Source organism: Chinchilla lanigera, unplaced genomic scaffold (assembly GCF_000276665.1).
Source record: "Chinchilla lanigera isolate Chin_1 unplaced genomic scaffold, ChiLan1.0 scaffold00004, whole genome shotgun sequence".
Classification (NCBI taxonomy): domain Eukaryota; kingdom Metazoa; phylum Chordata; class Mammalia; order Rodentia; family Chinchillidae; genus Chinchilla; species Chinchilla lanigera.
Genome location: NW_004955405.1, coordinates 42,969,503 through 42,996,881, shown reverse-complemented (window position 1 = coordinate 42,996,881; position 27,379 = coordinate 42,969,503). Strand labels below are relative to the sequence as shown.

General features: G+C 59.2%; 1 protein-coding gene across 1 annotated transcript in view; it reads right to left on the bottom strand.

The window, feature by feature from the left end:
- Isx (intestine-specific homeobox) overlaps positions 1-17,819 on the bottom strand; it is a 36,499-nt gene extending 18,680 nt beyond the window's left edge. Inside the window, exons 1-6 of the mRNA XM_005374701.1 lie at positions 17,687-17,819; positions 9,546-9,593; positions 5,852-5,863; positions 5,660-5,808; positions 3,541-3,657; positions 2,743-2,933 (exon numbers count right to left, since the gene is read on the bottom strand). Of these exons, the coding sequence (XP_005374758.1) occupies positions 2,743-2,933; positions 3,541-3,657; positions 5,660-5,808; positions 5,852-5,863; positions 9,546-9,593; positions 17,687-17,819 (650 nt within the window). The remainder of the gene's footprint in view (positions 1-2,742; positions 2,934-3,540; positions 3,658-5,659; positions 5,809-5,851; positions 5,864-9,545; positions 9,594-17,686) is intronic.
- Between the last annotated feature and the right edge of the window lie 9,560 nt (positions 17,820-27,379).

Sequence of the window (27,379 nt, the reverse complement as noted above, 5' to 3'; positions counted from 1 at the left end):
CTGTATTACTAAGCACTTTGCAGACGTGAACTTTTAAACTTGAGTTTTTGAGGAATTTGAGAAGCAATAAATAATAGTCTCTTCCACTCATAACATGGGTCCATAAGTATAAAATAAAACCTTCGCATGTGTCACCTGACAGAGTCCTCACAGCCGGCTGCAGGGACAGGCCTTGTCCCCATGCAATGGACAAGGAAGGTGAGTCAAGGAGATAAAAGTCACTTCACAGCGGGAAAAGTCTGGATGGTGCTGAAATGGGCAGATAAACACTAACATGGCAGTGGGAGGGGTGACTGAGCCTGTGCTCACAGCTGCCTGGCAGGCTGAGGCAGGATTGTGAGGTGGAGGTTAGCCTGCACTTAGGGAGATCGTGTCTACAAATAAAGAATAAAGAGGGCTGGAGGGGTAAGATGCCTGGGTTCAATCTCTGGTATTGTGAAAGCAAGTGGAGTCCGCCTAGTATACTCTTCTAGGGTGTCTGCCTCTTTCATTATCTTTGAGCTATTTTTTAGCTTAAGATGAAAGAAAACTGTTAGAAATGCAAGTGATTCTTGTCACTAGCAGTGCAAAGGAATTGTGTCCGTGGCGATGGAATTGCTTGCTCCTGGCTGATGCCAGTCGCTCAGACACCTGTGCTCACGCACACCTGTTCTCCGGAAATGGGTTTTCTTTGGGCCTCATCACCACGTCTTAGCGGCTCCCTCATTTGTTACTGAGTTCAGTAAAACCTCGGGCCCTGTTCCCTTCGTATTTGTCTTAGCTGTTTGTGCTGTGGTATCAGAATGCCACAAAAGGGGTGTCCTGTAATGAACAGAAATTTATTGGCTCGTGGTTCTGAGGCTGTGAGCCCGAGGTGGAGGGCTGGCATCTGCAGAGCCCTCGCTGTGTTGACCCAGGTGGAGAGGCACACGTGCGTCCCAGGGACAGAGCTGGGTGAGAGCGACCTGGGAAGGGGCCCGCTCGTGCCTTTGTGAGGATCCACTCCTGCCATGAGGCATTAACCCTGTCACGGTCCACAAGCCCCCAAAGGTCCAGCTCTAATGCCGTTGCCATGGTGACACATTTCCAACACCCACTTTTGGGGCGCATTGGAACTGAGGCAATAGCTGCATGATTTTACCTTTTCAAAGCAGTTCTGCTTTAGCTTCTCCCAAGTCTGTGTCCTCACAGCTGGAATAGGCCTGTCACAACCGGGCGCAGGTGTGTCCCACAGGGCTCTCAGTGGTTATTAATTTTAAGTCTCAGGGCTCTTTGCAAAACTCACAAAAGCAACGAGCCCCTTTTTCTGGGAGAATGAACACACGGCCATGCAGAATTCTGCACTCTTCTGAGAGTCCCTTGGCCTCCCAGAAGCTGGTTAAGCACTCCTAGGAGGAGGCTCTGGCTCTGGCGCTTGCTGAAGATCGGCACAAAAGGGTAGAAGGGGCCGGGGGAAGTCCCTGTTCTTGTGACGTGTGCTGCGCTCTCGCTGTGTGTCCGAGGGATCAGCTCATTTGGCGGTCACGGTCTCCGGGAGGCAAGAGGTCAGGGAGGAAGCACGCGGGGAGGGCAGGCCGCTTGCCCACGGGCGCGCAGCGGGGAAGGTCTCTAGAGTGACCCTTCGCTCTGTGCCTGTAAAAGAGCAAGAGTTCTTGGGGAAAAGCCCGAAGGGAGGAGGCAGCGGCCTCACAGGGGAACGTTCTGCTCCACGGTGACTCGGGAGCGTCTGGTCACACTGTGAACTGCAGCCTGGGCCCCGCTGGCCGGGCCGGACGACAGAGCTGGCCTTGCTACTGCCATTTACAGACACAGAGACGGAGGCCCAGAGCACTCAAAGGTAAGGTTGCTGGAATGATGGGGGGAGCGTGGGCTAGGAACCGGCTCCCTGCTCCTGTGGCTGGGGATCCGGGCTTGCGGGAGATTCTTAGGGCTCCCTGACTGTGATGCCCAGCCTTGGGGAGAGGCCCCATCCCCACAGCAGGACAGGTCCCCCAACAGCCGCTGTCCCTGTGGATGTAGGAATAAGGATGTCGCTTCACAGAGGCACAGTGGAGCAGGCCGGGGAGTTGCAGGTCTATTTTACAGACAGGGAAACTGAGGCTCAGGTAGGCGGCAGTCCCTCCAGGGTCTCCCTGCAGGGATATGAAGAACTGATGGACATCTCAGGCTTTCCAGGACCAAGGGAGGTGGCTTCTGGCTGCCCCTGCCTGTGGAAGGTGTCCATTCTGGAAAGGCTTTCTGTCTTCATCCACACCAGCTGTGGTGCCACCTTCCCAGTCGGGTGGGACAACCAGACACCAGGAGGTCTGTTTCTGTCCCGCTCTGTGATGTCCACATTGAAGCCTGAGGCAGAGTCAGACTGAGCCCAGGGCATGGTTGGCACCGTGCCCGGTCCCCCGGGGGGACTGGAGCAGCTGTCTCTGTCCAGGTCCTGCCGAGGGAATGTTTGTGCCTGCAGCCTCCTGGCCCCGTGGCTCCTGCCTGTCCTGGCTTATGGAGAAAAGGGTCCCTGAGGCCACCTGTGCAGCTGCTTCGAGCTCAGCTGAGGCCGGAGGAGGCAAGGCTGGCAGGGTCACACGGCCAGTCAGAGGATGCCCAGCTGCGAGTGTGTCCGGAGCCTTTGCCCTGCTGCCTGCTGTCCGCTGTCATTGCTGCCGAGGTCCTCATAGCAGCCTGGGCTGTGAGGCTGATTTCCTCGAGGTCCGGGCACCACTGCCTCCTCTGGCCGGTGCCTAGGTGGAGGTGGCACAGACGCTGTCCCACCTGGGGGGCGGAGGTGGCAGGACACAGAGGGCAGGCGCATGGGTCTGCTGGATGGGGCCTGGCAGAAGTGGCAGCTCCCAGGGGTGCTGCAGCAGGAGGGCGATCCTGGAGGGCACCCAGGCAGGGGTAGGCGGGGAGCTGCTGCGGGGGCCAGCCGGGCTGTGCAGCGTGGAGGCCATCGGCGCAGGGCCCTGTGGAGAGAGGGCTGAGCTCCAGCGCAGCTCCGGGCAGTGTCTGTCCTGAGCCCGGAGCGGGGTTGTCCTGTTGTCCCAGACTCTGGGTTTAGCACTGAGGCCCTGTGGGAAGCTCAGGGCTGGGGCTGGGCCCCCATGAGTCCCCGAGGGTACAGCAGGGCTCTGGCCTCAGCGGGTGGTGGCATCTACTCTGCTCAGGCCTGCCAGGTGCGGCACCCATGGGCCCTTGAGGTTTAGAGAGCACTTCCTGCCACCCCCTCCCCGTGTCTTGGTCACCCTGCCCTTGCCCAAGCTGTTATGGCTTGAGGGACACAGGGACTCTTCCCGTTACCCTGGGGACGTGTGTGCTGTGTGTGAGTCTGGCAGTCCGTGTCATGTACTTCGCTCTGTGACTCTGGTTTGCAGACCTTCCCTGCGGACTGGGTCACTCTGTGGCTGTCACTTGTGGGGAAGGACAGAGACGTAGAGCCGGCACGTGCCCAGAGCTTTCCTAAAGGACCCCGTTGGCCTGCACACCAGACTCAGCCCTGGGGCCCCCACAGTGGGGTCAGGCTGGGATGTCCCTGGCTGACGCTCCCCTCCCACCGGAGGTTGGGTCACTCACAGCCACATCCAGGTTTGGTGGCAGGCCCGAGGCGGCCTTGCCTGGCTGCTGCAGGGTGCCCAGGCCGCCCATCTTCTCTCGCTTCCGCCACTTGGCACGCTGATTCTGGAACCAGATCTGTGGTTGGGGAGAGAAGGTGTGGATGCGTGAGACCCTGCGCCTCCCCAAGCGCAGCCTGGCACCAGCAGGGCATGGTGCAGGGCGGGTGAGCCGCAGGGCAGGGTCACAGCCTTAGACCTGGGGTGAGACCCTACGGGAGTTAGCAGCAGCACCCAGCTCCGCCGGCCACTGTTACCACCGCGAGCCCTGTGTTTTGGGCTTGGGCAATTTTCCAATGAGGAAAATTTGACTTTTACGTGAAAGCTTCCAAGGAGCAAAGTCCAGTACAGCCCAGACCACACCGTCTGTGGCAGCTTTGGTGGCCACTTGGCATCCACAGCTGAACTTGGGCAGCTCGCATTCTCAGGTGCCCGGGCCCTGGTCACAGGCGGTTTGGTATTGGTGATGCTGGGGCAGGTGTTCGGTTCTGGTTTACAGTGCACACTGGTGCTGGGCCTGAGCTGGCACCTGCCTGAACCGGGGAGGAGGAGGGGAGTGGCCGAGACCAGCGATCTTTTCCAGTGGGGAGGGCGGGGAGGACGGGGGTGTTGCCTGGGGCCCAGGTTTAGGGTTTGCAATTTGTTTGAAAAAGAAGGAGAGTGATGTAGAAGACTGTTTTAGAGAAAGAGCCAAGGGGACGGCCACTGGGGCTGGTAGGACTCTCGAGGCAGCCTGGCACCTGCCTAACAGGACGTGTGGAGAGGGCAGGGTTCGCCGGCGGGCAGTGATGGGGCTCTGCATGCTGCCCACAGGTGCAGCGTGGACGCCTGGGGTGAGGAGGATCAGACATGGTCAGGCTGCTGGTGGAACCAGGCTTGCCTTGGACTGCTTCTGGGCTGTGCCTGCACCACCCTGCAGGGCACATGTGCATTCAGATCGGGGTCGGCCGTTGGCACCGGCAGGCTGACTGGGCCTCCTTGTGATTTTGAGTGGGTGTGAGAGAAGAGTGGTTTTCATGGCTCTAAATGGTTGGGAGCAAAATCAAAGTAAGAATAATATTTTACAGCACATTCCAGTTACACCAAATCCAAGGCTCAGGGTTCCTAGGTAAAGTTTTATGGGACATGTAGTCCTCTGTCTTCTGTTGTCACGGGAGGTTGGATGGTGGCTCTCACAGTGGCCCTGTGTCCACCGAGCCTCACGTCAGTGCAACCCAGCCCTGGGCAGACCAAGCCTCTGACCCTGGTGGGGAGTCTCAGGACCTACACACCAGGTGATCGAAAAATAAGTGGATGTTTAGATTAAAAAAATTATTACATTAAAAGACATCACCAATGACCCCTCCTCCAAAGCTTCCCCTTACTTCAAACTCACGTATCCCATTATCCTTTGGATAATTTATCAACACCCCAGTGTCTTTAGGAGGTGTGATCAAAAATGTGGTGAATGCTGCTGCCAGGTGCCACCCAACGGAAAAGCATGGCACTGCGTCCTTGTCCACCTTATTCACCAGATCTGGCACTGCAAGGCTCTTCCTCAGAGTCACAGTGACCACAAAAGGTGAATGTTTTGAATCAATTCAGGACACGGAGGCAGCCAGGACAGCACAATTAAAGACGCCCAGGAAAGAGGACTCCAGAGCTGCTGCAGAAGGCAGCACGAGCAGTGGGATGAGTGTGTTAGAAGCAAGGGGGAGAATTTTGAGAGGGATTAATGATAATCTGTCTTTTACTGTAATGAACATTTTATTTATTTGTTATTTGAAAGTGTTTATTCTTTTTAGGTAGTCACATGTCTTCTTTTTTGATTATCGCTCATATCTTGGGGAGGGGGCTCCAAGCTGCAGGGAGCAGGGCTCTGACGCAGAGCTGGGTGGACTCAGATACCTGGTGCCTGCCTGCTCAATGTCCACCTATGGAGGGACATGGCTTACAGTGATGGCGACCGCCCTCCTGGGGAAATGATCTTTGGCTAGGGCAGCCAGGGCCAGCAGTCAGAGCCAGGGAGGATTTCCTGGGGCAGCCTGGGTGGGGACCAGGAGTCCATGGCCCAGAGCCCTGGAAGACGAGGGTGGCCGTACCTGTACCCGGGCCTCTGGCAGGTTGATCCTGGCAGCCAGCTGGTTGCGGATGTGGATGTCAGGGTAGTGGGTGAGGTGGAAGATCTTCTCCAGCTCCTGCAGCTGCTCTGGGGTGAAGGTGGTGCGGGCTCTGCGCCGGGTCCTTCTCTCTGCTGTGGGAGAGGCCCAGTGGTTAGGCTGGGCCAGGGCCACCCTCCTGGCCCTCTCCAGCCTTGGCCCAGCCTTGCACATGGATTGGGAGCTGTGCACCTCCCCAGCATCCCTCTGGGCAGGGCCAAATCCATGTTCTAGAACATTCCATCTGCTGCTTTGTGCTGCTAGAGGCCTCACCATGCCTGTCTACAGCAGGGGACTCAGACAGCCACCTGTAGGCCGAGTCCACCCCATCTGCTATTAAATGAAGTTTTGTTAGAACACAGCCCCATGAGTTATGTCCTGTCTCCGCTGCTTTTGCACAGTAGTAGCTGTGCTGTCATTGCAGTGGAGCCCGTGTGGTCATGCAGACTGAAATTCTCCCTTCCTGCTCCTCACAGGGAAGGACGACAGCCCCGGCGCTGGGGACTAGTTTACATAACTCAGGTCTGACGGTCTCGAGGTCGTGTGACCTCGCTCAGGAGCAGGGCAGCCTGGGGAAGGCCATGTACCCCAGCTATGGTGGAGTGCAGACCACCCGGTGCTCCTGAGGCAAGAGAGCATCTGCTGAGGACAGTTATCCAAACAGAGGCATCTGGGTGCAGAGAAAATCTGGCTCCTCACTAACTCATTCTTTATCTCCCGCTCTCCACAGTCGCAGGTCCACAAAACACGTGCTACCCTCCCCCGCGCTTCTTGCTTGCTGATAAAAACAGCCAGCCGTGGGACTGCTGCACCTGCCCACTACAGGCAAGTTCCTCCCGGACCCCTTCTACGTCAAACTTTGTCTTCTGTTTGGCTTTAGTCCGCACCGCTTCCCCTGCAGGTACTGGGGGTCTGATCAGCTCCCGGGACCCCGGCCTGCAGAGTGGGGGCTCTGCTGCTGATGGGACTGTCCAGCCACCTCCTGCCCCTGTCTGCTGTCCACTGTCCCTGTTCACCCTCAGTTTCACTCACCTGTGGGCCTCAGTTCAAAGTGGGCATTGGGACCCCTTGCTCCCGAAGAAGCTGGGAGCTTTCCCTCTCGTCACACGAGAGGGAAATGTGATGGTCAGGGCGGGTTTTCAGTGTGCCAGTTGGCACCCTGTTCTCACCACAGAGGTCAAGGGCCTCCCGGCAGGGTGGGTCTCCCCGAGGCTGGGATGCTGCGCCCAGTGGGGAGGCTGGCTCCAGCATGCATCACAGCCCCTTGCCTCCCCCCTCCTGGGTGCCAGCCTGCCCCTCCAAGGTGTAGGCAGACTCTAGGCAGGGCTGGAAGGACAGAGTGGGCTGAGAGCACACCGGGGGCAGCAGGGTAGGGAGAGGCAGTGGCCAGTTGAGGCTCCAAGCCCCAAAGTCCTCTGTGTGTGGCATGGCCCCTGGACTTGCTTGCAGAGCAAGTTCAGGCCTAAGGTGTCCACCGGCGCCAGGCCTCTGACCCCACCATGGGGCATCCTCTGGGCACATGACAGGCCAGGCTGCCTCTGTGGCCTCCAGCCTGCATGCCCGGCCTGCTTACACTGGCACACTCTGCCAGTGCACACGGTGGCTTGTCTCTGACCACCCTGGTGGATTTGGGGTCTCAGTTCTGGTCTGCAGCCCCAACTCCTACAGCCTCTGGCTCCTGAGCTCATTCTCATGACTCTAGCCGTCCCTCCTGGCCTTCCAGCCCTGCTGGGGTGGGTTTGCATGTGCAGAGTGGTTAGGCAACCCCTTCTCTCCGGGCCAGTGCCCGCCTATTGGAAACGTCTTCCTATTCACTACTGGTTGTGGAAACTGGACTGGTGTGGTCAGAACTTGACCGGGCCCATCAGAATCCAACCCCAAAGTCTTCTTGTGATGGAGCTGGGCAGGAGACAAACCCCTGACCACAGCAGAGCGTCAGCCTCAATCTGCCAGCCGCCCCTCCCGTCACACTGCCTGGGCTGTGGGCAGCAGGGTGCAGGGCAGACTTGAGGTGTGTTTGGGAAGGCAGCTGCCAGGCTTGTTGTGGATTAAGTCCTGGCTAGGAGAGGTCAGGAACAGTTCATCAGTTTTGGTCTGAGCAGGAGCACACGTGTGTGCAAATGAGGGTGTGTCTGCATGCGGGGATACAGGGGTTTGGTCTGGACACACCAAACCTGTGGGCATCCAAAGGCCCCTGTGGTGCAAGTGGTTGCATTTCAAGGCTTATGGCTCAGGAGCGAAGTTCAGGGAGGGCGTTGTCAGTGCACATTGGCTCTCGAAGTCCCAGGAATGGTAGACCCTCAGGCGGAGAATGTGGGTGGACAGCAGTGCGGGGGAACTGCAGTGAGGGTGAAGTGTGGCGCAGGTAGAGAGCCCTCCAGAGGGACAGGGAGGGGAGGCGCGTGGTAACAGGGCCCGAGGAGGCGGGAACAGGAGGGTTAGGGGACACATGGTTTCAACAAGGTGCGGCCAGACCCACTGCAATGGGGTGAGGGGAGTGTCCCTTGCAGGGTGACCATGCCTGCGAAGTACCTCCCCAGTACCCAGGGAGCCTGAGGCAGGAGGACTGCAAGTTAGAGGCTCAGCAAGGTCTGTCTCAAAATAAAACAAGGTCGGGGATGTGCCTTAGTGCAAAGACCCTGGGTTCTGCCCCCAGTACTAGGAAAGACAAAAATTGCTCCTCACACCCATGCCCTTGGTTTCAGAATGAAGGATCAGATGTGGTGGTGGAGCTCTGGAGAGGAGGCTGGAGGACCGGGGTGACGGGCCTGGCTCCTGACTTCGGCCTCCGAGAACGGGGCTGCGGCTCCCCACACCCTGGGGCACAGCCTCTGCGACAGGGCTCTCGGGGTGTGGAAACGGCACAGGTGGCCTCCCAGCTCTCCTCTCTCACAGCGGGGATGCCCAGGGCTCCGGGTGACAGCCCTGCAGCTCCTGACTTTCCTCCTTTCTGTGCCCAAATTGCTCTCAGAGGGCGGGTAGGGTCCGGGGTCTTCCTGAGCTGGAGGCAGTGCCCACGCACAGGCTCAGGCGCAGCCTCCTGCCCATCCCTTTCCGCTGTGGGCCGGGTGGGCACGCACAGCCAGTGGCCAGCACCCAGGGAAGTTTGATACAGTTGCCTCTGACAGTGACTGGGAGATTCAGGCACGGAGTGTCCCGAGGGATGCAGAGGGCACTGTCTTGCAATGCCACGTCACAGGTCCTGCAGGATGCAGATGGAGAGACCGCTACCCGGAACAGGGCGTTGGGCCTAAGCTTTCCTCCCGGTGGGAGAGATGAGGCCACCGCAAACCATGAATGGGTGCAGACACTTGGGAAAGCTGACAACGGCCTGACAGGGGAAAAGGCCAGCTGACGTCCCCTCCCTCAGGGCTTGTCATGGGTCCTGCTGTCAGCGCAGAGCAAACTCCTGAGCTGGGGGTCGAGACCTGAGTGCTGGTCCTGGTTCTGCTCTACAACTTGTCCATACTCGACCCCTTCTCTAGCCCCAGTGTCCCCTGTGTAGAGTAGGGGCGGAGATGGCTTGGATGGACGAGTGGCCTGGGTCAAGCTGGCCCTCACCCTCTGCAAGCTTCTTCCCTTGGAGGCTGGGTGACTCAGGGCCTGGCCGGGACTTGCCTGGGGATGTTGCTGGGGAGGGCAGAGGCCCAGAGGGGGCCAGGCCTACTGGGCTGTGGCAGACACAGGTTTGTGGACTGCGTGGGCCCCTCCTCCCTACTTCTGTCCCCTACTCTGGTCTTGACCGATTTTCATCCCCTCAGAATATTCTGCTTGGTTTCCTGACTCTTAGAAGTGTTCTGAGGGTGGTGGACAGTGCTCTGGTCCCCACGGCGCTGTGGCGGCCTTTGGACCACTGTTGGCGGGGGTCTGACCTTCTCTGCTGACCCCTTCCCTCCTCAAGTCCACGCTCTTTTTAAACTTTTACATTTAAACAGGTGTTGTTTTATGTTTAGAGCTAGTGGTGTGCTTGGGCAATGGGGCTGAAGCCGGAGAGGATGGTGTCATCCCCACCACACCAGCGAGCAACTTCTCGGCACCCAGGCACCAAGCGGCACGGGGACCACGAACAGCCTGCTCGAGAGCATCCACTCATCCGCTCATTCCTGAACCCAGCAGGGTGCGTGCTGTAGGAAGTTGCCAAAACCAAAACTGTTTTCAGGGGAAGGCAGCAGATTGGACGGCTGTGTGTTGCTGAGTCACCTGGGACTCAAATCTGAGGAGCAGAGATGCTGGGGGGGGGGTGTCAGGGTACAGAGCCACAGTACGGAGAAGGAGACGTGGAGGGCAGCGGGCTAGAAAGAGAAAATGGTGTAACACTAAGGCACCAGCGGCTCCATTCCCGGGAGGAGACTTAGAACGCAGGAGTACACGACTCAGGATCAACTCTTGATAAAACAATTATTTTGGGCCTTGCCGGTCTGTGACTGTGGAACAGTCACTAGGGTGCCTGTGGCTGTCCTCACCCAGCAGGGTGGGAAGAGAACCACATAGAGGTGGGTGAGGATCCTAACCCTGCCCAGCCACAGCTCCTGACTGCCAATGCCTTGGAAAGGGAGCTCTGGACAGTCACAGCTGGCTAGGAAAGTGGCTCCAAAGGGCCAGGGAATATAGCTCAGTGGCATAAGCACCTTCCTGGCAAGCTCAAGGTCCTGAGTTCCATTACCAGTACCAAAACAAAACAAAACAAAACAAAACTCTTGCAAATCAGTTTCTTGCCTTTAACACCAGGCGTGGTGGTGCACACCTGTAATCCCAGCACTCAGGAGGCTGAGGCAAGTGGATCATTGCAAGTTCGAGGCCAGCCTGGGCTACAAAGAGAGCTCAAATTCAGCCTGAACTGCTAGCAAGACCCTGTCTCAAAAAAAAGTGGCTCCACAAGAGGGTTCCCAGGATCGGGGTTTGTCTTTGAGAGACAGCGATGATGATGATGGTGGCGGTGCTGATGATGACAATGGTGATGATGGTGATGATGATGAGAGGTGTCTAAGATTATCTGGTAGAGAGGTTTATGCCAGGCCCCGTGGGCCAGCCTGTGGGAACTGAGAGTGAGTGCCTTCCCAGACCCACGGTGTTCCTGAGCATCCACAGTGGATATCTCTGTTCTTATCTAGCCCTCTCAGCACCCTGACCCAGAGAAACACGGGAGGAACGATGGGCAGAGGAATCCAGAGCATGACCACACCAGTGGAGCAGGCCCTGACGCGTGACCTGAGACCATGTGCAGCAGGAGAGACAGGCCTGGATCTGGAGTCAGGAAACAGGGTTGGGATGAGGTGTGATGTGCTGTGAAGTTTAGTCCACAGAGCCATGCTGTCCACTGTGTCCTCAGCACACCAGCCGTGCCCCGCAGCCGCATGCGGCAGCACAGCCATGGAACACTTGTCACCATGCTCTGTGGAGAAGTGCCACCATGGGGGTTTCTCTCAGACACCTAGAAATCCTATTCTTGATCTCACTTTAATCTCCCTCCGCCCAGTGTCCTGCACACCCACAACTCCCCCCAAAGGAGGGCTTCCAATGGACATAAGGCTGACTTCAGTGGCCTTCGGGGACTTGGAAGTAGGGGCATCACCACCATCACCACCATTATCACCTTTATCATCACTATCACTATTACCACCATCACCATCACCACCACCATCACCATCACCATCACCACCATCACCACCATCACCACCATCACCACCATCACCAGCATCACCATCACCACCACCCCCATCATCACCATCACCAGCATCTCCATCACCACCATCACCACCATCACCACCACCATCACCATCACCACCATCACCAGCATCACCACCACCATCACAGTGATCACCATTACCACCATACTTCTGTCCCCGCTCACCTGTACCCATACAGATGGCATCCAGGAGTCACCCTGACCATGGTTCTTAGGTGGGCAGGAAGTGAGCAGTGTCCCAGGGGATGAAAGTGAGCCCTTCAGATGCCCCACCACCTGAGGAAGGGGCTGTCAGGGGCAGGAAGGTAAGGCAACTTCACGAAGAAGCGGCCATAAGAGAGGTGGAGTGGCAGGATAGCAGGGGGACAGAGAAGCAGCGCACGACTTAGCCCAGGGGCCTCCGGGGCTGGAGGGACCTTGTTAGACGCTGAGCAGGGAGCTGGTCTCATGGATGGGGCTGCCCAGGCACTGCACGGCTGTCTCGGATGCTTGGGGGCCCTGCTCAGAGAGGACAAAGGGAAATCGGACCTTGCTGTCCCAAGCAGGGTGCGTGGCCCTGCACAGAGATGGACCTGAGAGAAAACCCTTGGGCTCCCTCCCAGCCCAGCAGCTCCCGACAGGGCTCACAGCCCAGGCCCTGGCAGCCGGCCAGGGACCCCTGGGAGCAGCAGGGGGGGTGAAGGTGGTGGTACCCGCCACTGTGATTCATTGCGTGAGCTGTGAGTCACACATCAGCGGTGCTCAAAGAGGACGAGTCAGCAGAACTTAATTAAGCCCGCGCCGTTTAGCACATTGATCATCAGAAACACACCATTTACACAGGTGATTAGGCCGCCTAATTGCACAGCGAGGCTCCCCATGCCTGCTCCCTTGCGACAGCACCTCTGTGGTCTGCTGAGCGGCCTGGCTAGGCGCGGGGTCTGGGGCTTGGCTGTGGTGACCCTGCATTAAGTGGCCTGTCGCTAGGCCCTCCTGCTGGGCCACCTCCTGATGCACAGGAAGGGTGCAGCCTCCTGGCTTTCTGGGGCTCCCTCCTGCACATGGGGAGGGAGGCGGCTCCTTCAAGCTCTGGCCAGGCCTAATTCCGGTGTCATCTGCCCCTCCCAGCACTCTTTTCTGTGGCCTCCGTCCTACCTGGCTATTTCTGTCTCCCAGGTGGGCACAGCCTCCCCTTCTTCGCCTGCACCCTGAGTCCTTCCCTCCGTCTTTGTCTCCTGACCTCCTACTGGTCTGTCATGGCTCAAATCTTGAGCGTTCCCTTCTCTCCAAGTGTGGTGTGAAACTCCTAGTGGAAGCACAATAGGTTATTATTATTATTATTATTTGTAAAGAAAAGTCAGAGTGCTAAATTCCAGCTTGCACCAAACCAGCCTTCCTATTTGTAGAACAAATCTTTCCAACACAACTTTCATGGTGAAGACCACTGGACGGTAAGCAGTAGAGTTAGTTACACTTTCCCTTCCCTTTCAGTTAGCTGTGCTTCTTATTTTTCTGTAATAAATATGGATTTTTGTGTAAATAAACAGCAAAAAGAAACCAGCAGTTTGGGAAGAGAGAAGAAAGACAAACAGCTAGGAGGAGACCCGGGCCCGGGCTGGATCTGGGGGCGCTGCCTCGGGGCCAGGCCCGGGTCTGCTCTGCCTTGGCAGCAGCTTGCAGGTTGGTACCTGCTACATGCAATGCACGTGTGAGACTTCAGTAGCGGTGCACATGTATGTGTACGCACTTCCTGCTCTTTCAGGTGTATCTTTCTCTTTTTTCCTTTTTAAAGCAAAGCATGCCCTTTTGATTAATGGAAACCTTATGCAACCCAACAACAAACAAACAGCAGCAGAATCCTTCACACTGGTCTGCAGGGCCTGGGCTGGTGCTGATGTGTGCTGGGGGAGGCCCGAATCTCTCCAGCCACGGGCTCTGTGCTCGCTGGTACATGGCACAGAGGCCAAGAGGCTCCAGGCAGGCACACTTGACCTTCAGCCTCCCTCTCTTCTGTGACTTTGCTCGGTGACATTAGTGTCCAGGTGCGGTGGTGGCTTCTACAGTCCCTTCCTGTTCCTCCTGCTGCTGCCCAGGCGTCCTTGCCCACAGCCCCTCATCTCCAGTGGCACAGCCCTCTACGGTCCTCCTGGTGGCCTCAGCGTTGATGTTCCCTCCTCTGTGTCTACAGCTCCTTCTCTTAGCTCGTGACTGGTGTCATGACTGATGGCTTCACAACATGCGTGCAGGTCTGAGGGACTCACACATGAGGCGTGGCACGTGTCAGTGGGTTCTGTTTATTCCTCTGGCAGTGCAATTGTACTTCAACAGTTCTAACTCTTTCTAGTGGAGAGGTTGTGTGTGTGTGCATGTGTGCTTGTGTGCATAATGTGTGTGTGTGTACAAGTGCATGATGTGCTTATGTGTCTATATGCATGTGTGTGCGTGTGTGTGTGCATGCGCACGCATGTATGCTCCAACCCTGCCCCCAGCTGGGGGATGCGCAGGCAACATTAGCTGTGTAGCCAGGGGATGTGTCAAGGTGTGATACAAGAAGTGTCACAGGACCGGTTCCTGCCAGTGGGGGAATCCATACTTGGTCACCTGTCCCGCTGAGAATGTGGGGGAATTTCCTGGTGCTCTCTGCTAAGGTTTGAGTGTCAAGGCTGAGGAGTCCCCAAAGTAGGGCTGTCCAGCAGGAGTCACAGGGCTGTGAGCAGGGCAAGAACCGCTGCTGGCCGACAAATGACTGAGCACTGTCTGGAGAGGGAAACCTCGGAAGAAGCACGGCACTGATCAGAGAGAAGCTCGAGAGCCCACGTGTGGAGATGGAAGATGGCGTGGGAGCCGGAAGAGCCCTGTGACATGGAACCGCCTTCTACCTCAGAGCAGAGAGGTGGGAGGGGATCATCAAGAGACCCCCAGCCACATCCACACACATGGCCTTGCCATACCCTCAGCTGCCCTAACCAGAACGGAGGAGACAGCTAGCTCCCGCTTGGCTGTTGGGAGCCGAGACTAGCGAGCTTGGGGACCAGCACCCAGGTCGACACAGCGCCTGGGGCTGTTGGAGGCGGGACAGGCGGTGGCAGGCCTGTGTCCTGGGCGTGGGGGGAACCCTGGGCACCAGGCTTGTGGGGCTCCCGTCACAGGTGCAGCTGATGCTGAGGCAAAGTCTCCCTCCCCAGCTCAGCCAACCTGGGACAGTCACTGCCAGTGGGATCAAAGAGCTCACACCAGTATTGATCACTGTTCACTTTTCCGTAAAATATGAAACAAACCCAGCCCCCTCCCTGGCCAACAAGGCCCCCTGTGCTTTGCCCCTTGCCAGCGTTCTGGCGAGACCATCGCCCCGGGCCCCAGGTCCGCGGAGCACCCTCTTCCCCCTCACTCAGCGGGAGGTTGTGACCCGCTGCTGCTCCTCCAGGAAGCCCTCTCGCCTCCTGGACCCTCAGAGTGCCACATCAGCGACGCAAGCCAGTGGTGCCTCCAGTGCACTTGTGCTTTCCTGTGCACCCCATCCCCGACCTCACGGTGCCTGCGGGATGTGCTGTGGATCCTTGAGCATCTTTCCCCTTCAAGTTCTATTCTCTGCAAGGGGGTGAAACCCAGTGGCTTATTTCTAACGCTTGGAGTGCAGCAGCGATGTGCTATGACTTCCGAGGCAGGGCTGTAAAGGGCTAGCTCGCCCATCTGGCCCTCTCCCTCTTGGATCGCTCACTCTGAGAAGCCATCTGCCCCGTGGAGGCCAAGGGCCGGTCCCACATACCTGCCACATGCCCCAGCCCCAATCTCAGGAGCGACCGGGGCAGAAGCAGCCCATCAGTGCACTTCCTCGTTCCCGATCACAGAACCTGAATGAGAAGTTTGGGGTGATTTGTGGTATAGCAGGTGTGCCTGGCACTCGGAAGATATTCAGCAGCTGCTGCGTGCGTGTTCAGATGAAGAAGATGATGAAGAAATGAAGTTTAAACACTGCCACAGGCGCTTCCTCCTGCCTCTGCCCTCTGGGTCCTTGACTGGCGGATGCGGTCAACGCCTGGATCACACCCTCCCGACCTTCTATTCTCTGGATCCGTCTCCCTCAGGCCTCAGCCGGGCTTCCTGGGCTTCTGAGGAGGGAGCTTGTGCACCCCCAGCTCAGCTGCGGTCTCCGGGCCACTGCTTAACAGCACACTCTCGCCCGGCTCCCTGCCTGTGCTCCCCACGCTTCCTGCGGCTGTGCACTGCACACCTGCGTCAAGGACTTGCCCTCAGATCTTTCCCTAGGTCTGGTTCTGGGGGAGCCCACACTGACCCCTGACTCTTTGGCAAGCAGGGTCCACACGGCCCTTTTGTGTCCCTGCAGGGGGACAGCTGGCCGGGTCTCAGCTCTGGCGCCCTGGGGGAGGGAGGGTCCTTGGGCCGGGGGAGCTGTGGCTCTGGAGCAGGACCGAGGAATGAGACCCGCAGGAGGGCAGCCTCGCACTTGCCCGGGGAGCCCCAGAGAGTGCACAGCACGCTCCTGGGCCTGCCCCAGGCTGCTCTGACAGGGCCTGGGTCTGTGTGTGCCAGCCAGGCCACGCCTCCCAGGACAAGGGACACCAGGGGAGGAGGAGCGGAGATGAAGGAATGGAGAAAGGTCACGGGGCAGGCGAGGGAGGGGGCAGAGGGAACAGTGTGGGAGAAGCAGGGCAGGTGCAGTGACAGGAGGTCCCCAAAGGCAGTGACAGGAGGTCCCCTGATGAAAGCAAATGTGACGTCCTCAGGAGTCAGTGGACAGAGCTGAGGGGTTCATGACAGGCACGCGGCCCCAGGCCTGGCACCCTCCAGGGGAGGAGGGAGAGCCTTGCCTCGCACACAGACAGAGGGGAGTGGGCAGAGAAGGCGGCGAAGACCACAGCTGGAGATCAGGGCTGCCTGAGTCCTCCCACCAGCACTGCGCTGCTCCGGGAGAGCCCTGCCCTGGGGTGACTGACAGCCAGACCCAGACACAGGGAGCGGGTAGGGAAGGGAGGGCAGGGGGCCCACAGTGTGGGTGTGGAGAGGGCAGACGCCAGGGCAGCTCCACATCTCTGCGGGGCGGCGAGGGTCGGAGAGGTGACGGTGAGCTGGGAATAGCAGGGAGTGGTAGTCAGGGCCAGGCCAGCAGGCCGCTGTTCTGAATAAAGTTTTATAGGAGCCACCTTGTCTTCACACCCTGTCTGCAGGCCCTTTTCAGCTGAATGGCAGTGGCTGCCGGGCCACCAAAGCTGCGTTGGCACCCGGCCCTTAGCTGGCTGCCCCTACAGCGTGTTCCTCCGATGCCGTGATTCCCCTGGGGCCATAGCTGCCAGACACGCCTGGCAGGGACGCACAGTGGCTGACCTGTGTCTGCTGCAGATGGCCGGTCACCATCCGTGGTGTTAACCCCCAAAAGCTCCCAGCTGGGCCCAGGTGAGAGCCTGCAGTTACAGAGCAGGCGGGAGCGCGGAGTCCCCACACCTGCAGGGGTCTCCCCGGTCTGTCTTCTCCTTCCTTCCCCTGCCCTGTGCAGTGGGAGAGGTGCAGACCAGCTCTTTCTTTCCAGGGTTGAGGCCTCCAGTAGAAAGGGTTCCTCCTGACTCAGCCTCCTGGACTATGGAGGTTTGGGTCTCAGGGCTCCTCTCCCAGAGGAGAGGCAGCTGGAAGCCTCCTGGCTGCGCCCACGGACTGGAGACTGAAGGGTCCCCCGACCAGAATGAGAAGATGAGGAAGAGCAGGGGTCTCTGGGGCTGCCCCACCCTGCTGCATGCGAGCTCCATGGGGCGGGGGTCAGCGTGCCAACCTCCCCGAGCCGGGCTCCTCAGAGGGACCGGAACCCCCAGATGAGAACCATGCAGGGCCTCTTAGAATGCAGTCCTCGGCCTGCCCAGTGCTGGAGTCAAATTCCCTCAGGCCTGGAAAGCCGTATTCCCCACCCCCAGTGATCTGGACCCACGCTGCCCAGGGCCAGGGGAGTCAGGGAAGTGCAGGAGCCACTGCCCTCGCCAGCACGGGAGGGGGCTGCTCTTTCTGCGCAGGGCCTGAGGGAGGGGCTGGAGGGCCTTCAGCGGCCCCAGTGTCCAGGTAGTGTGGGTTCTGTGGACCCTGTCGCCCTGCTGAGTGGATGGAAGGGCTGCTGGGGAGAGGTGGGTCCCTGAGCCGCAGTGTGGCGCCTGGAAAGCCCCAGCCCACCGGACTGGAGGTGGGACTGTGAGCCCGACCCTTCCCTGGACTTGGCACCCGCTCTGCCCCAGCGGGAGTGAGTCCCCTGCCCAGGCCGGCTGGGCCTCTGCGCCCCCCAGTAGCAACGCTTCAGAGCCACTCACCCTGGGGCTGCTCCTGTGCGGGCTGGGGCTGGGCCTCATCACGCTGCGCTGAGGGCCTCCGGAGGATGGACTCGATGGAGAAGGACAGGCCCAGCTTCTCAGGGGCTCCGCGGCACGTGGTGCTGCTCTCCATGCCCCGAGGGGAGCGGGGCTTCCAGGCTCCCTGTGCCCTCTGCCCAGGTGCTGCCCGGTGACGGGTGCAGAGCGGGGTGGAGAGCCTCCTGCTGGCTTATCCGGGCGGCACGAAGCTGGGTCTGCAGGGCCTGCATGGATGCCACCACTCCCGGGCCAGGTGGCAGCTATATCCGAGGTGCACAGCCAGGGCTCTCAGCAGCCTGGCATTGAGGGAGGAGCCACTGCCAAGTGGGGCTCTGTGCTCCAGAGCGGCCTCCTGGACGAGGCTGGGCCCGGCCGCTGCTGGGTGGTGGAGAGCAGAGGGGAGCGGCCGGGCGGAGCGGAACTTCAGTTACCTCTACCCGCTGCCCCGGCCTGGCTGCCCTCAGGCTGTGGACTCTGCGGCTGGCCGGTCTCCTTGGGGCAGCCTGGCCCCTGCCCAGCGGCTTTCTCACCCAGCTGTGCCTGCCGTGCCGGGCTGGTGGAGTGGTCCCGGGCCTGCTGGGGCGGTGGGGTTGCTTCCTGCTGCCTCGGTCTCCTCTCACTGCACTGCTCTCTCTGCACTGCCCGGCCCCTCTCTTGCCTCAGGTCCTGCCAGCTTTTCCCTGGTCTCCGGAGCCTGGAGGGACCCTTCTTTCCTTCCTTCCTCAGCCGGTGTCCGGAGCCGACAGTCACTGATGGCTTCGCATTACTGTGTAACCTCGAGGCAGTAAACGCTGATAAGGGAGGAGCCTCCCTCCCCAGGGCCACGCAACAACGGGCAGGGCGGGTGCTGGGGTCTCCAATGGGTGCTAGGGCCTGGCGAGGGCAGTACTGGTGACACAGGCCCCTCTCCCAGAGTTCTCAGAGCCTCACAGTTGTCAGGCAGCAAAGACCTTCCAAGGACCTGCTCGGGGAAACTGAGGCTAGGACCAAGGAGTGCGGTGGATGGAAGGCAAGGTTGGACTCAGACCCTCCCCGGAGCTCCAGGAAACACCCCAGCCTCAGACTGGGGATGAGCCTCAGTGGCGACCCCTGGCGGTGTGGTGTGGTGGGGGCTCCTGCTGACAGGTGAGGTGGCCCCCGAGGTGTGCAGGTGAGACCTCCGCCAGGCAGGGCCAGGCTCTGCTGCAGGGATAGGAGAGCCTCACAGTCTCAGGGGGTCTCTGTGAGTCCAGGGACCTTCTACACCTCGAGGCCTCTATCTCCCACCGTGGCTCCAGGGATGGGGAGTGGAGGGATTTGGGGTCAGAAATGGGACTTGGGAGGGCTCTCGTGGTGGGGATGGAAGAAGCCGTGTCCCTGCCGATGCAGGAGAAGACAGTGGTGCTGTCCTCTGTGCTAAGGAGAAGGCACCAGGATGGTGACCGTCTGGAGAAGGCATGGTCAGGGCCGGAGTCCCAGAGATGCTAGGCCCAAGGGCTGGGGGCTGGAGGGGTGCTGGGAGGGGTGGAGGCCAGTGGGTTTCCCTTCTGGGGGCAGAAAGTCTCTGCTGGGTCCTTTCAGTGGGTGGGTATCGGGAGTAAGGACAAGGTCAGGCGTAGTGGCACATGCCTGTAGTCCCAGCACCCTGGGAGGCTGAAGTGGAGGACTGCTAGTTTAAATCCAGCCTGGGCAACTTACTTGGTGATATGCTGTCTCAAAATAAAAAATGAACAAAAAGGATCTGGGGCTATAGCTCAGTGCAAAGGTGCTGTGAGCCATCCCCAGTGGGAGAACACCAGCGCTGTCACCAAGCGCTGTCCTGGCAGCCCAAGGCCACACAGCCAGACCCGCCATGGCCATTGCTGGCCCCAGGGGGCACCCGGTTCCCTCTGGGTTTGCAGGTGCCCTGCTGAGGGGTGGAGAGGGAGGCTAGGAGGGACGCCTGCCGTTTGCTCCGCCTCTGTCTGCACCGTTCCCTGCCTTGCCTCTGCCGCCCCACCCAGGCCTGCGTGAGTGACAGATGTCTCCTGAGTGCCACTGCATGCTGACCCCTGGGCTCTCGGGACGGAGACCGGCCCTGTCCCTCTGAGCAGGGGGTTGGGGACAAAGGTGCAGGGGCCAGGGCCGAGGTCTCGGCATGTTGGGGCGGGGGCAGGTGCGGTGGGGTCAGACTCTAGCTGTAAAAGCCAGAGGCCAGGCGGGAGGTCACAGGGAGGGCCTTCCCCACCATGGCGGGGGTGACAGTCACAGAGGCCGGCCTTCGAGGGTGCTGGCCCCACTGCTCGTCCTCCGTGCTAATGCTGCCCGTCCTTAGTCACGGTGGCCACCGTGCATGATGTCTAAACGGGTGACCGAGCCCTCCTCACCACACCTTTGAGATCTGCCCTGTGCGGCACCCGCTCTGAACGCGGCCACAGCGTCCTCGGTGTGTGCCGGCGCCCATGCATGTCACCTTTGTGTTGATGGGCAGGGAGTGAGACGGTGTGGCTGCCCAGGCCAGGGAGAGGGAGAGCTTCGAGCAGGAGGAGGAGGCACGAGGGAGGAAGGCGCTGCGTCCTCACACCACCCTCCTGGCTGCGTCCTCCATCTAGTCCCAGCACACTAGCAGACAAACCAGCCTGAGACGTGGACGCCACAGCCTGCATCACCAGGGAGCCGAGAGACAAAGCAAGGCGAGTTTTACATCCCCAAGAACTATCACAGCGCAAGACGCCTTGCACGACCCCTCAGGCCCTCCCCTCGTCCCTGTGTCCCCGCCTTCTGCACAGCGCTGGAGCCCCCTCTGCTGGGGCTCCTTAGCTGTGCTGCCGTGGCTGCCTGAGGGTCCCGAATGGATTCAAAGCGCCACCCTTTCACGGTTGCTTCTACTTTGGGGAAGAGCACGGAGCCGCACGGTGTCAGCTCCAGTGAGAGAGGGGACGAGGACACCATGCCCTGTATCTCACGAGCTGCCTTTGTGTTGGTGGCGCTGGGCAGCGGCAGTCACCGTATTTTTTTGGTCGCTTCTGGTAGAGACACAAAAGAGGACTCCAGAGCTGCCCAGAAAGTGGCGGGGGATTCACGGCAATGTGTCCTTTACTGCGATAAACAAAACGACTTAAACACATGCCATAGTTTTTGGTCTCCCATGTAGGATTCTGAGGCTTCACAGGGCTTGTCCAGGGCCTGCAGCTGGTCAGGGCGTAGCCGGGCTCGCTCTACGCCTGTGACCCCAGAGGCGAGGTGTGAGGCACTGGCGGCAGTGCAGAGGGGGCACTGGAGCTCGGCGTGAGCCATGTGCAAACCCGGGAGGGCCTGTGAGTTGGCGCTATGGTGTGGCACAGTGAGGTCAGGGGCAGAGAGAAGGAGCATGGCGCAGTGTCCCGTGTTCCTGGGACTCACCAGGAGGACAGGCAGGCCACGGACACAGCATATCCACGCTCAGGCTAGTTTCTGACTGCGATGCTGCAAGAGGAGCTGAGGCAGAACAACAGTAGCGCATGTGCGTGAACGCACGCACACACACACACGCGCACACACACATACACATGCATGTGCATACATGCGCCCACACATGCATACACACGTGTGAGCGCACACACGCACACACACACACACACACACACACACACACACACACACACACACACACACACACACACACACACACACACACACACACACACACACACACACACACACACGGGCAGGGCTGGGATGGGACCCCGGCGTCCTGCAGGCCAGGGGAGTGCTCACTGCTGAGCGGCCCCCCAGGCCTCACAGTCAAATCTCCGCAAGGTCCCGTGCGCACGTGGCTCCTCCTGCCCACAGGTACTGGGGCCGCGGGGCGGCAGCCCGCAGAGGAGGCTTGGCTGGGGACAGCGTTCCCCTGGAGCTCTGTCGCAGACTCACGGTCCTACATCCGGTCTGCAGGTTGCTTCCTCTGGCTGAGCCCTCGCTGTTTTCCTTCAGTATGGGCATTTATGAGGAATGGCTCGTTTAGTGTCTCTGCTACTGTCTTCAGATCAGCAGGGCTGGGGTCTCCCCGCCCCACATTTTGTGGAGGCGTGCTGAGCCGGAGAGCAGCTGGAGGCCGGGGATGAGCTTTGGTGTGGGGCTCACCCCAGGCAGCAAGGACCCGGGGTGTCCTACAGCAGGCTGGGGTGGTGGCAGTGTGATGGGCACTCCTGTACAGTGTGGGGGCAGGGCGGCCCTCTCTCCGCTGCCCCCAGTGAGCCTGTTTATTGCCCAATTCACTGTGGTACTGAGGACTGAGCCCAGGGCCTTTGCACATCTCTGGTCCTTTGTAAAATTTTTTACTTTGGTCTCGCTCAGTCGCTAAGTTCCCAGGCTGGGTTTGAACTGGTGAACTTCCTGCCTCAGCCTCCAGGGTGCGGGGATTACAGGCATGCACCTCCATATCAGGTTTGAAAATTTATGTATTTTTAAAGTGAAAAATAAAAATCATAAATATTTGTGGTATATAGTGGGGTGTTTTGAAATATGTATGTATCTTGGGGTGGCTGAACTCAGCTAATTAGCATATCCATGACCTTATGTGCTTACTTTTTGGGTCTGAAAACACTCAGAATGTACACAGAGATTTTCAAGAATATACCAGGTTGTTATTAACTACTGTCATGTGCTGTATAATAGATCTTTTGAACTTTTCCTCTGTTTGGCTAGAAATCTGTGAACTCTACCCCCCAGGACCCACCATGCCACCCTGCTCTGCCAGCTGGGTAGTTCTAGGTTCCCTACCCAGTGAGACTGGTGTCTTTCTAGGTGTGGCTAGTTTCCCTTGATGCTGCTGTTGGTGGGTGGGCACTTGGGCTGTACCCTCAGTGTCGGCGTCATCGCCGGGCTTGTCCCTTAGTGCTTCCGCAGCTGCTGAAGCTCCAAACCTTACTCAAATCCTTCCAGGGGCTGGAGGGAGAGGCCCACTTCTCCCTTTCTTTGTTATGGGGGAAACCTCCCCCAGAAGCCTCTGCAGATCCTGTTGATATGTTGTGTGCCCCTTGTCACATTTGGAGAGCATGACATTATAGCATCACTGCCTGGGCCTCAGGGCCAGCTTTCTTGGTCACTCTGTCACTCCCCCGGTGTGGACAGCAGGCATGTGTTGTTTGGGTGGACAGCCACGGGGACCCTATCGGGATGTGTAGCAGACAGTGCAGCCTCTGCTTTGAGAGGAAGGCAGCCGAGGAGGAGGGTGAGGCCTATCCTGAGGGTGGGAGAGGGGACTGCTGCGTGGTGCTCGGTCCCAGGGAGGCCCGTCCCTGTCACAGCAGGGGTCCATGAGGGGCCGGCCACAGGCAGAGTCACAGCCCCAGCTCAGCCTTGCTCCCGAGGAGAGGCCACACCATGGATGTGGGACAGAACCTAGGCAAAGCCTCTCGGGCTGGATGCAAAGCCGTGCGTGCCCTCAGTCACGACGCCCTGGGCAGCGTGAGGCCTGGGGCTGGGCAGCTTTCTTTGCAGCCTGCACCCAGTGAGCCCTCAGCGGGGCCACTCTGTGTCCACACTACGGAGCGAGACCGGCAAGGTGCCTGCCCTGGCGTGGTCGCTGGTCCCCAGAGGCCAACCACACGCAGATGAGGTGAAACCGGAAGCGGGCAGGGCAGGAGGAGGGGCTGTGACCGAGCGCACCGAGCCCCTCCTGCTCACTCTGTGGTCAGGGAGGTGTCTTCGCCGCCCCCACCCTGACACGGGCGTGGCCACTGGAAGTCCTGCTTGTCTCTCACAGGGTGGGGCGCAGAAGGCTTTCCAGTCAGTGGAACTCACTGGTCTGAGCATCCCGGGGACGACCTGAGGCTCCTTGCTTCCTGCCCCACCCGCCAGGGTTATGGCACATGAGCCTGGCTCCGGTAGGCATTTCCATCTGAGTTAATGCAGATTTTGTCACCGTCACTCTCGGGTTGCTAAAGAATGTCTGAGCTGACTGCGGTGGTGCGTCCCTGTGACCCACACTGTGGGAGGCTGAGGCAGGAGGAGGAGTTTGACAGCATGCTGGAAACTTAGAAGACCCTGAGTAAAGATAAAAAATAAAGAGGGCTGGGGATGCAGCTTAGTGCGAAGGTCCTGGGCTCCATCTCCAGGGCCCCAGTGGAGAGGACGGAGAGTGACTGAAAATTAAAACAAAAGCACGCCAAATACCGCCGTCCTGGCACCATCACCGTGTGAGATGACGCGTGAGGCCGGGCAGCAACGGGTGCCTGGCACAGCGTGTGGCCAGGGCAGTGTCACGGATGAGGTGGCCGTGGCGGGGCAGTGGAGCTGTGTGCCGAGGAGCCGGTGGCACAGTGGTCGTGGCAGGGTGTGGTCTTACTGCGCTGAGGTGGCGTCGGGATGGGTTAGCGTGGAGGCTCCGGTTCTGCCGTCTCTGTTGTTGGCAGGACCCCTCAGGGCAGCCCAGGGTGTGCATATGGCCTGGGTGTGGGCTGCCCCGGAAGATGGCCTTCCTGGAGTGGGGACAGTGCTGTCTCTGCAGGCAGTGGCCATTGGCTGTGGGTCGAGGTCCCTCTCTGACCCGGTTGGTGTTATATAGCAAGGGCTGACCCGGCTGGTGGCATCTCCTTGAGTCCTGGGAGGACACCTGGGGATCCTTCCTGGGGGTCCCCCCGACTCTCAGGCTCCCAGGATGGGCTCACACCAACTGCCAGCCTGACCACTGCTTCCACTGCGGTCCATGCGACAGCGGCCACTCTGCTTGGGTCCAGGCTCCCTGTGCAGCGCCTGCAGGAGGGGCTCAGGAGAAGCGGCTCTGACCCTGTCCCCCGGCTGCAGCCCGTGACTCACGGCCCACTCTGAGCGGCAGAGCTGGGGCTACACGAGGGGTCAGCACTGGGTCAGGAGGGGCAACTCTCTGACCAGGCCCCTCCGCACTGCCCTCCGCATCACCAACAAACTTGCAGCCCCTGCCGCCAGCTCTGCCCAGCCCTGACCCCACCGCTGTGGTGGGGCCAGTCATGTTTAATTTTTAAACTAATTTAAGGGACACATAAGAAGGTAGCAACCGTTCACATCAGTGGGCACCACGAGACGCTCTGACGCGTGTTCACCTGCAGCGTTGAGTCAGGCCGGGCACAGATGTCTCAAGTCTTTTTTGTGGTGACGGCATCCAGAATCCCTCTGGGGCCCTTTTTGGGCGACGCAGCGCACAGTTGCTATCTACAGCCACGGTGCCGTGCAGCAGCACCCCACACCTGCTCCCATCTGCGGCCGTGGGTGCGCTGACCGGCTCGCCTGTCCCTGCCGCCCCGAGCCAGCCTCTGGTCACCCTCGTCCTGCCTTCACCTGTGAGGAGGCAGCGAGCCCCTCCCACAGCACTGCCCGCTGTGCACGTCCATGCAACCCGCGACCTCTGCCCCAGCTGCGTGGGTGCCATGGTGGCATCGCCCCCAGCTGTGCTGCCCTGGGCTGAGGCTGAAGGGCTTTCCGGGTTGCTGGGACATGGAGGGTTCTCCAACCCTCCTCAGCTGATGGGGGCTCAGGTGGCTCCCGTTTCCGACTCTTGTGACCAGGGCTGCCGAGGACACAGGGTGCCGCTGTCTCCAGGACACCGATGCCCCCTCTGGAGGGCGCCGAGTCCTCTGGAGGAGCCACCTCCTGTCTGCTGCAGCTCGGTGCTGCACTCCACAGACATCTAGCACCTAGGCGCTGGTCCTCTGTGGCTCCGTGCTGCTCCGTGATTATTATTTTTCACAGTGCCTGGTCAGGGGGCCAGAGGCAGGCACTGGTGTCCCGCCACTGACGTCTCGAGGTTAGGTGCAGGCAGCGGGTCGGTGCCAGGAAGGCTCAGGCTTGGCCTCCCGTGCTGAGGGGCCTCTCTGTGGTGGCTCCAACCAGCTCTTGGCTTCCCCGGAATACACACATGTGCATCCTTCACAAACAGGTCCCGGAGCCTCCCTGGGTGGGGGGAGTCCTCCAGAGATGACAGCAGACTGTCGGGTGATTTAGGGATGTGGCCCCCATGAGTGTGCAGGCTGGAAGCTCCCACACTCTTCCCTCGGCAGGCAAGCGGGGCCCCAGCACAGCCAGCAGTCCCACCTGGGAGCCAGGCAGTGTCTGAGGGTGGCTAGTTGGGCTTGTGTGGGAGTCCATGCCGCAGGAGCCAGAGGCCACGAGCCACATCCAAAGGCAGAGAAAATGGGGCTGGGGCTCCGGCTCCCGGAGGGAGAAAGGGAGGGGAGAGAGAGGGGCAGAGGGAGGGAGAGGCAGGGAGAGCCCGCCTGCGTCTCTGGGCCCTGGAGGCCAGATGATATGCTGCTGGCCACCCTGGGATGGGAGATCTTCCTTCCTCAGCCTGTGGACCCCAGCATTCCTCTCTCCCAGACGTGCCTCCCACAGGCCCAGAACTAAGTGGCCGTTGGCAGCCTAGTCAGTCCAGTCGACTTGCATTAGCCACGGCTTCCAGACCACTTCTGATGTGTGCTGCTGGTCACACTTGCTGACGCTGGTGCAGGGAGAGAGGACACACAGGCTGTGCCTGCCATGGGGGGCGGCTCCCCACTGCACATGCGGGCTATTCCGGACCCTCAGGTCGCCTTCCAATAAGGAAGACCCTGCACCATCAGCTTGGGTGCTGTTTTGGTTTGGGGGATATTTTGCAAAGGAGAACAATATAACACAGGACACACGTTTTGTAAGATTATTTATATAGTCACCCAAAGAATGATATACAAAAGAGTACAGGAAATCTGTCCACATACTAAGACCAAGGAATCCAGCTGAGGGCCTGGATCCCATGGAAATGTCCTGTATGAGTCCAGCTGAAGACCTAGAGCTCATAACAATGCCTCCCATGAATCCAACTGGAGGCCCAGAGCCCAACACAATGCCTCATGCAGCCCTGTTTCATGGATCTGCGTTGGGAAGGCCTAAAGGTCAGTTGTAGAAGCTAGAAAGTCTGTGCCAGCAGGATGAAGGATCTGTGCTAGCAGGCTGAGGGATCTGCACTGGAGCCAGGAAGCGATGCTCAGAACAACCAGAGTTCCCTCGGAGTACAACAGCCACCCTCAGCAACAGTGAGGTCCCGAGCTCCTCTGATGATCAAGATGGCCGAGTTCCCATCAGGGAAACCAGTGCAGCAAGCTTCTCCAGATCTGCAGTGCACCATCTTCCCCTCCGGAGTGAGGAAGCAATGCTCAAAGTGAGGACCAGAGCTCCTCCAAAGTGAATCAAAGCCATTCTCAGCAAAAGCGAGGTCCCGAGCTCCTCAGAGGATGAAAACAGCCAAGTTCATCAGGAAAGCCAGCATGACGAGCTCCTCCAAAACAACAAACAGTTCCTTACAGCTTCTACCAGCTCCCAACAGCCTCTTTAGTTCCCAAAAGCCTTCTTCTCCAGGTCTGCCTCTGTTATGGTTGATACATTGTGTCAACTTGGGGAGTCTAGAGGTTTGGCTAAGTGACTCAGCAGGAAGCCAGGGTGCTTACTTTGTATACATCCTGAGCCTGTGGAAGAGGAGGGCATGGAGATTATGTGAGAGCTACATGCCCCTTTAGGTGGGGGTAGCCTGTTTACCAAGTAAGGCAGGGAAAGAAGCTGCTTGCCGCTATTCCTCCGGTTTGCTCTGGCTGTTTGCTGTTCGGCTGCCATTTCCCCCTTTGCTCTTGTTGCTTTGCTGCCTTCTGCCTTGGAGCCAGCCAAGTATGGACTGAAACTTCCACAAACTGTGAGCCAAATAAACCTTTC